This window comes from Penaeus vannamei, chromosome 19 (genome assembly GCF_042767895.1).
Source record: "Penaeus vannamei isolate JL-2024 chromosome 19, ASM4276789v1, whole genome shotgun sequence".
NCBI lineage: Eukaryota > Metazoa > Arthropoda > Malacostraca > Decapoda > Penaeidae > Penaeus > Penaeus vannamei.
Genome location: NC_091567.1, coordinates 35,111,374 through 35,121,373, shown reverse-complemented (window position 1 = coordinate 35,121,373; position 10,000 = coordinate 35,111,374). Strand labels below are relative to the sequence as shown.

Sequence of the window (10,000 nt, the reverse complement as noted above, 5' to 3'; positions counted from 1 at the left end):
AAAAGAACAGAAATAAAAATAGTAAATAGTGTGTTAACTATTTTGTCAAAATAGAAGCAATATATATTTTTTTACATCACTTTAAATTTTGCCTCTACATCAAGCTTGAAGGTAATGACGCATACTTTTAAAGTCATATAATTTTTTTGAACTTTAATTCTCTTGACTAAACATTCAAAAGTTACACTCTTAACATAACTTTTTTCAGTACAATTACTACAAATATAATTCAATAAAATAGCTTTTAATTTATTTTACTTTTTTTCAAATTAAAAAGTATTATGAAACTAATAAACAAATCTAAAAGAACTAAGACATATATTACAAAGGTCATTTGCAACATTTTTTTATTCACCAGAAAGTAAAATGTTATACAAAAATACTTTATTCAGTGTGTTTGTTCAATTTATGTTCACATCATGGCAACAAATGCACTTGTAGATTTTATTCTACTGTTATATGAAAAAGACTTATTCTGATACTACGTCTATCTACTTCTACTACTACCAGTTATAGTTATCTAATTATTAAATAACAATATCAGTATATAAAATATCAAAACTGACATATAATAGGTATAGAAAATGGGTGCAAAGAAGGAAGAAGGGTGGTTAAGACACTGCATGAGGAAGAAGAGTAGAAGATTGGGGTGCAAGAGGGAAAGGAGGGAAGAAAAGAAAATAAGACAAAAGAGAAGATAGAGCAGCAACTGATTAAACCTTAACCACAGTCAGTTCTACATCATTTCCTTAGCTCACTACAGCAAGTACAATTGGCCTCTACACTTTGCAGCAACTATTACAATTACTATGAACCCTCGAAACAATTACAAGCAGCCAGCTGATGTAAAATATCATGATTTTCATAAGGCTCTTGTTCATCTTCCCACTCTACACGCTTGACAATTCTGAGTTTCCAGTTCTTTACTTTTATCCGCTTGCGAAGCACATAAATGCCCTGAGGGCTAACACCATGCCAAAAAGCAAGAGGTGCCAAATATGTCAAATCTGGGCAGTGTAGAATGAGGGACACTATTCCCTTCAAGCTTACAGCACATTCATTAATATGCAGCTTTTGTAGCTGTGTAAGACCACCGTGAACCAGTGCACTGATAATCAGGTCATCATTGATGCATTCAACGGTCTCCTGATAAGGTTCCATTGCAAATGTGATGACTAGATCTGTTAGCACTGGTGCATGAGTCAGCAATGCAAATGTAACTTTAGAGGACTGCACAGTGACTTTGGCAACCCTTAGGAAGCGCCATTCTGCTACTTCTGCCTCATCCTCTCTGGTAAGTGTGGCCTCCAGGTGCTCCAAGTTTGGGGTAAGTTCAACTAGCCATGACAAGTCTAAACCACAATTGATATGGTCAACAAAAACAAGCTTTTTGAGGATCTGGCCACTGCCTAAGAGGTAGTTGTAGATATCAATGACATAGTTTCGGAAGCAGAGTTTGAGGGTCAGAGCTGAAATGGAACTGATGATGTATAAGGAGTCAAGTGAAGAGCCATCACATGTGAGGCAAGTGAGGTTCGGACACATCATGTTCAAGAGCGATGCTTGATAAGGAAGAATTTTTGCCTCCCATAACTCACTCAGCTTTAAAACCCTGCTCTCATCTTCTGGATTTAGATGCTCTATGATACTGCTTATAGGGCCAGCTTGGATAGGACCTCCAAGTGACTTAAGCTTGGGGACACAGTGAAGAAGGACAAAAACACTTGTTAAACTCACACTAGTTGCACTAACACCAACCACCTTGAGATTTGATGCACAAGGATTTGTCTGGATATCTTGGAGGCAGAGGGTATCTTCATTCTGTCCTGCAAGCTCTGGATCTTTCAGCAGAAGACCGGCAATTGCTTCATCATTTATTCTTAAAGATTCATTGACATTGAGGTATTCAAGGTGAATACAATTTGTGCCCAGACTCTCCAGCAATGTCCCATCTGCCACACCAATCAATGTAACCCATCGCAAGTTTTTCATTTGGCTGAAGACACGGTAAAGAGAAGAATTAACATCTAAAAGATATTTCTGATCACTCAATTTCCTCAGATTACAGGCCACCCCAAGCTTGGTTAGGTTTATCATTAAGCTAATGGTGAGAGTACGGTAAAATTGCCACAGTGCATCAATATACACACTGCCAACCTGACTGAAGTCAAGGGTTTGGGTACTACGGTCCCCTAGCATCTCAAGAAGAATACATTTACAAGTAAAATTTTGCTTGTGCAAGGATTGTTGAAAGATAATGTTGATTAGATGTTGCCGAATGTTTGAATTCAAGGTTGAAGAAACATAATTGTGTTGTTCTTTACGCTCCTTGGGTGTTGCACTGATGCTACAACTCTTGTAGAGTAAGATCAACACTTGTTCAGTGCATATTTCTGTTAGAGAGAGTAATATTTTATAGGGGGGCATAATTATTTCTTCTGTATTTCACTAAATGAAGAATTTCAGTGTGATAAAAAATGAAATTTTCAGTTTCTGCTTGTACAATATACATTCAGCTTTGACCCATTTTATCACGCCTACTGAACACAATGATGTCGCTGAGTCTGTAAGAAAAGAGAACTTTCAGTAAGCTTTCTTTTGAAACATAAAACTGACTGGTATAAAAAGGAATAAGCACACTACTGTTAAAACTAAACATACAGTTATAGCCCACAAAAGTGACACAATATCCCCAGGAATGGGAAAACTTGATTTTTCTTCAGGCCTGCAACCATTTCAGAAAATGCATAAGAAAGGTTAAAAAGTTAAGAGATTGTTAATACTGCATTTGTTGCCATCTAGAGTGTCAATTCTTTTTTCTCTCTTTTTTTAATCTTTCTTTTCTCCATAGATAACACTTGTATACTAAGTCTTGGGCCTTATGATCTGTGCCGTCTGTATTTTTCCGGTGACCTTTACATATCTTAATGTAACCCTGTGGCAAATGACTAACAAAAAGAACAAAGTAAAGACTTACTCCAAATATCTGGATGCTTAAGTTAGCATCATAACCATTTGACAAAATTACTGATATAAGCAAACAGATCAAGTACAAGTCGTTGTAAGAGCAGACTCATCATTATCATGAGAAACACCTGATGACCTTTGACCATTTTCCCAGTCTACACGTAAAACAAATCTAAAACACCTATTATTTTCTTTCATTCTTTGATGGAGAATATGAAGATCTTCATGAGAAACACCATTCCAAAAAGCAAGAGGTGCCAGATACATTAGATTTGGGCAGTTCAAGATAAGGCAGTCTATTCCCTTCATACTAATGGCACATCTATTTATCTTCAACTTCTGTAGGTTCTGTAGACTGCCAGAGGCAACTGCATTAGTGATCAAGGTATCATTGATGTCTTCAAATGTGTCCAGACCAGACCATGTTTCAAAGGTGACATCAAGATCCTTCAGTCTGGGAGCATGTGTCATCAAGGCAAATAGGGGCTTTGAGGACTCCAAGGTTATTTTAGCAGTTGTCAGGAGAGGCCATTGTGACATATTTCTCCCTTCTTCTTTCATTATGGTAGCCTCTAGATGTTCTAGGTTTGGAGTGAGTTCGACAAGCCATGAGAGGTCCAGACAGCAATTAATATGGTCTACAAGAACAAGCTCTCTCAGATTTACACCAGAGACTAAAAGGTAATTGTAGATTTCAATACTGGCATTTTGGAAGTAAAGCTTAAGGGTAAGGGATGAGACAGAACTAAGAAGATGCAAGGCAAAAAGGGAAGAGGCATCAGTGGATAGAAAAGTTAGGTGAGGGCACACTTTGTCTATGAATAAGGCTTGGTTGGGTAGGATTCTTGTGTCCCACAGTTTTTGTAGGTTGAAGGATCTGTGGCCATCTTCTGGTTGCAGGCTCTCCATTATGTTGCATAAAGAGCCTACATTCACATCTCCTTCAAAGGATTCAAGGTATGGGACACAGTGTAAGATGGTGAGAGCACTTTTCATGCTCACCTCTGTTCCATTAAGGCTTATCACCTTCAGACAGGAGGCACAAGGATTTGTTGGTATGTCTTGATCAAAGTCTTTAATGTTTTGGAAGGCCACATTCTCTGAGTCTCTCAGGAGAAGTTTAGCCACTGCTTCATCATTCACTCTGTGGGATTCATCAACAAATAGGTACTCAAGGTGTGGACAATTCATTCCTAGTGCTGTTAAGAATGTCTTATCAGCCACTCCTACTAGCCTGACCCAGCGGAGATTTGTCATCTTCTTAAAAACAGGGTAGAAAGAGGCATTCACTTCCATCAGGCATTTCTTGTCTGCCATAGTCCTAAGGTTACAGTTTATTCCCAGTCTTGTAAGGTTTGTTACCTGAACTTGAGTAAGGATCCTGTACAGGTAGTTTACCTCGTAAATATAGGCAGCACCTGCACAGCTAAAGTCAACACTCCGTGTATTTTGGTCTCCTAGTAACAGCAGGATCAAGCATTTGTATGTCAAGTTCCTTTCATACAAAGGCTGTCTGAAGGTAAGGAAGAGAAGATGTTGTCGGATGTTAGAGCTGAGGGCAGAGGTAAGGTAAAGCCTCTGATGCTTGCGCTGTTGATGTGATCCGCATACCTTAACAATACTAGAAATCCACTCTAAAGTCCACTCAATGCATATATCTTTTAGTGGGGACAGTGGCTTATGTGGTGGCATTGTTATTAACTTCTGTTCAGACAATTCAAAATTCATATCATATATTTCCTCATCTGAATAACAATCGTATGTAGTTTAACCCTCATGTATGTACAGAGGACAGGGTGATGCAGAGGAGTCTGTAAGAGAAAAGGATTTTCTGTATTCTTCTCTCTTGCAGAAGCATCATGCATTACAGATTTCATTCTAAGTATTAATAAAGTCATTTGATATTTAATCTATATAAGAATCAGTGCAGCATATAATGACTACATTCATAGGTAGCACATTGACAATCCACCCAAAGCAGGCTACTATACTGTATAAGCAATAATATTTCAGTTGCAATCTGATTGTGTGACTTCACCCTATAGAAGGGAGAATGGTTAGGTTATTCAACAGAAGCAAATAACAATACAAACACAGCATCACACTAAAAAATCAGCAAATTGTCTCTTTCTATAAGCACTATTGGCAGCACAGCATCATTAAGCATGTTAATATATAGGCTGTTCACTGTACAGATTCTGAATAACAATTATCACAATGTTAGTGATATTTAGTGTTGCATCAGCTCCTAGACTCATTAACTCATCATGAATAAATGTTAATATCTAACCTATCAGTGTCTATGTTTGTAAACACATGTTTTATGGTGTCAGAAATATGATTCATATCTATAGAATAAACCCTTGGCATTTTCTTAACATTTCCATTTTCATATTTCAAAAACTTTTTTATATACTAAAACAAGACTGACAAATTTTCTGTACTTTGTTGAACTTTGAGCAGAGTGAGGCGAGTATAAATGGAAGATTTTACAGTATTGTACGACAAAAAAATATTAGGTGTCTTTAATTATAATAGTCTTTCCCCCACAAAGTACATGGGGTAGGATGTTAGTAGAAATCGAGTTTAAATTTTACAGTATATGTGAAAATGCCTGGTTTTCCTCTATGTAATACAGATGTGTCTGTGGAATGGAAACTGAAAAAAGTTGCAACTCTCAGAGATTATGAAAAATATATCATTTGAGAAATAGAAAGAAGATTAGCATTTCCTTTTGAAGTTCTTGATATTTGATTTATAAAAAGAAAATAAGAAATGCTCACAAAATCATGTTCACATATATGCAACTTTTATGTGGTTTGGGTTCTTGGTGGTGGTGTGATGAAACAACTTTCTATTCTGTATTTTCAATTTATTTGTCATAAAAATATATATTCTGTGATACAAACAGATGAAAAGCATCTTTTTGTCCTGGAACAAATTAACATAGAGAGTCTCCTACTTACCAAAATGGAGGATAACTAAACAAATTTTCAGCAAGAGTGGCAGTACCTATATCAGGAAGCATTTTAAAAGCAGAATGAAAATTTTTAGTTTCCATTTTTTTCCTCTCTTTTTTCTTTTTGTTAAGAAAAACTATTAACACAATGTTGTGAACAATTCACACAAAAAGCAATAAGCACTGGTCTTTTAACCATTAAAAGACATGCATACTGTAATTACTCATGGTCAGGTAGGACTCAATGCATATTGTATCTAATGTCCACTGAATACGAGAAAATGAGTATGATGTTTTCAGTGTTGATGTCCTGTAAGTATTACTGTTGATGTCCTTTAAGGATTAATGCAGTGAAAACAAAATTTTGTTATTAGAAACTATAATATTCAACTTTTGGGGTATTCATTAATAACTGAATATGCCTAGAAAAGGTGAAAAAAGAAACCTTAGAAGTTTGAAGTAATGTTGTAAAATCATTCAGTTTTTCCTGATTCAAACAAAGGTAAAGTACACCCGGTGTAAATAAGGATATAGGATTAGGAAGGGTTAGTTATCAGTCAATTACCATTTACTCTTTATAACAGTGACATCCTAGAAACAGTTAAGTGCATTTGTGATTCCTTGCTGATGACACTCAAGGTATCCAATATAGTAAAAAAGCAAGAAGACTGTCTTCAGTTCCTGTCTAAATACATGGAATAATAAGTGCCGGCTTAGTTCAACATTCCAAAGTGTAAAACTATTAGAATCAGTATGATGTTAATGGCTCTGCACTGAGAAACCAGAAGCAGAAAAAGCCCATAGAATATGGCTTTGTTTCCATAGCTGTAAATATACCAATGACTGTTTCTAGGCCATAAGAAAAGCACTCTTAAATGCTGATAAAGAGGCTTTCTATATCACTTCATGTATGTCAACCCCACTGGAATACTGCATACTGGTATGGAATCCTTTTTATATACAGATATCACAAGAGAATGTCTAGAAAAGAACCACAAAAATGCTTTCACAAATTCAAAAAAGAATCCCCCCAAAAATCTATTTGATGTCATTAGAGAAGTAAAGGCAGAGGGAAATTGATTTAGTAACTTGAAAGCATCACCAGATACAAAATACAGACTGTAACCAGTTCTTCATACTTGGTAAAATAAAATGAGAGAGCACAAATATAAATCATTTAGACCAAAAGCAATATTTCTCATCAGCTACTTTAACCAAGGAATCCTACAGACAACTGAAATAGCTTGCCAGAAGTAGTCATTTCTTTTAACACATTAACAAAGGCAAAAACAAATTCTAGAGTCAAGGAAGGATGGGCATACATTGGTGCATGCTACTCCATGAGTAAAGTGCACAAAAATATGGACACTGACTCATGACTTGATGAGCCTTCACCCATGTCTACAGATATTTATTATGAAATCATCTGTTGCCAGTGGGTTACCCCAATAACATGTAAAATTTCAGGTAATGACAAGCAAGAAAAGCATACATTAATGCATACTGCTATGAGCCTCAGAGTTTGTCAGGCTCACAGAAGAGCACACAAGACATCACCTTGGGAATCAGGACTCATGACGTGATGAGACATCACCTCATGTCTGTAATTAATCATTATGATGGATGGCATATCACCCATGGCCAATGGCTTAACCCATTAATACCAGTATATTTTGAAGCCGAAAATAAAAGATTCCGGCCAGTTATAAAATCGGCAGGTGGGGCTGCCCGGACTCCACCTGCCCGCCAGCTGCAGCCTGATGCTGCATCGGAGCATGAGCCCCGATACAGCGTCACACTGGCTGGACGCCTGGCAATGTTTATTTTTTCAGGTGTCTCATATGTGGGACACCCGTCGTTAGTGGGTTAAAGGCAAGTTTGAGCAACAGGATTCAATGGTTTATCTTATGAAGAGAGAAATTCCAAACTGCAATACTTTAATTAATAAAGATAAAGAATGTAAAAGGTTATAGCATATATTTAGTCTTTGACTGAAAAATCTTGACAAAAATTAAAATTTCCCTTTCCTAATCAGTATCACAGAGAACAATGTACTTACTAAGTTTCTTTGAAATCTTTCTTTGACAAAAATAAAACCTGCACACACCGAAGATGAATGAATCATATTGATGAACTTTGGGCAACAGAGATCATCTCCTATATATGTGATAACATGGTGTCTAAAAATAGGAAAAACTGATTAGAAAGACTATTAGAAGAATTGATTAGGAAGACTATTTGCATGGTGACATCCTCCATCACTTTTGTACAACATCTCAAAAATCAAATCAACCCAATCCATTATCTGACTTTCAAAAAAATACTGTATGGCTTCTATTTTGTTTTCACTGCTATCACTGGAAATTCAGTTAATTGGCTCAGCTTCATAAGTAGGCTTCATAACAAAAAATAGCATTTGATCTGCTGAATAACTATACCTTAAGGTATTCTGTTGAACCAAATAAAAAAGTTATTACTTTCATTCTATGCCTAAAGCAACTATCAAGCAGAATATGTCATGAATCTCAATGTTCTAAAAGATAAAACTATTGTAATATCTAAGGAATGACTAATCAAGAAAACTACATATATCTATTCCTCTCTTACAACTACATCATATGGTACACATATACAAAAAATTGTAACGAAGTCTATGAACTATAAAATATAATGAAGACATCAAATATAACACAGAAATTGTAAGACAAAATATTTCAGTCTTTATCTAATTTGAATACATATATCTAAATATGTTTAATCAGATTTATTGTTGATTTTTTTAAAATGTATTATTTTTTCTATTACTTTTACCTTTTATTGAAGCTCAAACTAACTCTTGAAACTACTACTCTTGTGTAACAATGTCTTCAGTTTCTTGTAAAAACAGAAATGAATTAACTGCTTTCACAGTCAAGCATGAAACCTGAAAGGATCACGGCAATGTTAAGAATCCATGAACCATCACATTTTATAAGCAAAACATTACATTTGCGTATTCTTGTTCGTTTCATCTATTGCATCAAACTCTAATCTGAAGGCACTAATAACAAACAAACAAAGAAACATCTTGCCATTGCAGACTATAAAATCGATTCTATGATATAAAATTATACAGAAACGCAACAGTTCTTTGGAAGTCCATCAAACCTTGTCTTTCGACTTGGGTAACTCCTTGAAATCATCCCTCGCCTACGCTACAGCGCCTCGCTCCTTCACTCCACGAACCTATTAACCTCTGTTCGATCTTGTAGTAAAAGGCTTCTACGTATCCGCATTCTCGACCACCTGCCAGAAAAGCCCAATATAGCATCAGTAACGACGTGTACCAAGTGTACCGGCTTCCCTAAAACCGTGCCAACTGCCAACACTACCAAGGAAAGGGCTTATGAAGGTCGTCTGTTTGTTTACATTGGTCAGCTGTTTTGTAGTCAGTTGTATTCACTTTTTCATGGGAAAAGAATATTACGTACTTAAATATTACAATGCACTTTAATGTCAAAATTTGTAATATTCATTATTCTTATAATATATGTATATATGTAGGTATATATATATATATTAATATAGCTACTTGTTCGGTGTAAACAGTTGCCATGGCAACGGCATCAAGCATCATGGCAGATGAAGAAGGTAAACAATGTGCTCTTATTTACTGCTTACCTTTTTTGTATACAAATTGTATTGGGGTCTTAATAAGTCCGTTTTTAATGCACAGATGACCAAATTTTCAAAAGTTCTCATTGAGTAACTACTTCACAATGTAGATAAACAATATCATTAAACGTAAAAGTTCATTCACAACTCATCGGACTTTGGTTCAAATTTTCCGTATGACTGATTGCTGTATTCTGTGCCAAGTTTTACAGTATAAGTTTATAAGTTTCTTTCTTATAGAAAATTTAATCCTTGAACAGATGCCGAATATTAATCCATCGTGGTTTGGTCTTTTTAATTTTGCGCACATGTAGATGGCTTTGCAAGCACTTTAAAAAAACACCAAAGAATCAGGCCTACTTAATGTTACTGAATCCATTAATTTTCAGGATTTTTTCTATTTTCAGGATTTTGTCAGCT

At 35.7% G+C, this 10,000-nt stretch overlaps 2 protein-coding genes across 5 annotated transcripts in view; one reads left to right on the top strand and one right to left on the bottom strand.

The window, feature by feature from the left end:
* Positions 1 to 9,347, bottom strand: part of LOC113809165 (uncharacterized) — an 11,177-nt gene extending 1,830 nt beyond the window's left edge. Inside the window, exons 1-3 of one of the 4 annotated variants that reach the window (XM_070134263.1) lie at positions 9,074 to 9,347; positions 8,738 to 8,849; positions 1 to 4,778 (exon numbers count right to left, since the gene is read on the bottom strand). The exon at positions 1 to 4,778 is cut by the window's left edge and continues 1,830 nt beyond it. In XM_070134263.1, the coding sequence (XP_069990364.1) occupies positions 808 to 2,427 (1,620 nt within the window). In that variant the 5' untranslated portion in view covers positions 2,428 to 4,778; positions 8,738 to 8,849; positions 9,074 to 9,347 and the 3' untranslated portion in view covers positions 1 to 807. The other 3 variants (XM_027360665.2, XR_011399291.1, XM_070134262.1) reach the window with 3 other exon arrangements.
* A 49-nt stretch (positions 9,348 to 9,396) lies between these two features.
* LOC113809166 (uncharacterized) overlaps positions 9,397 to 10,000 on the top strand; it is a 7,110-nt gene continuing 6,506 nt past the window's right edge. Inside the window, exon 1 of the mRNA XM_027360667.2 lies at positions 9,397 to 9,556. Within this exon, the coding sequence (XP_027216468.2) occupies positions 9,520 to 9,556 (37 nt within the window). The 5' untranslated portion in view covers positions 9,397 to 9,519. The remainder of the gene's footprint in view (positions 9,557 to 10,000) is intronic.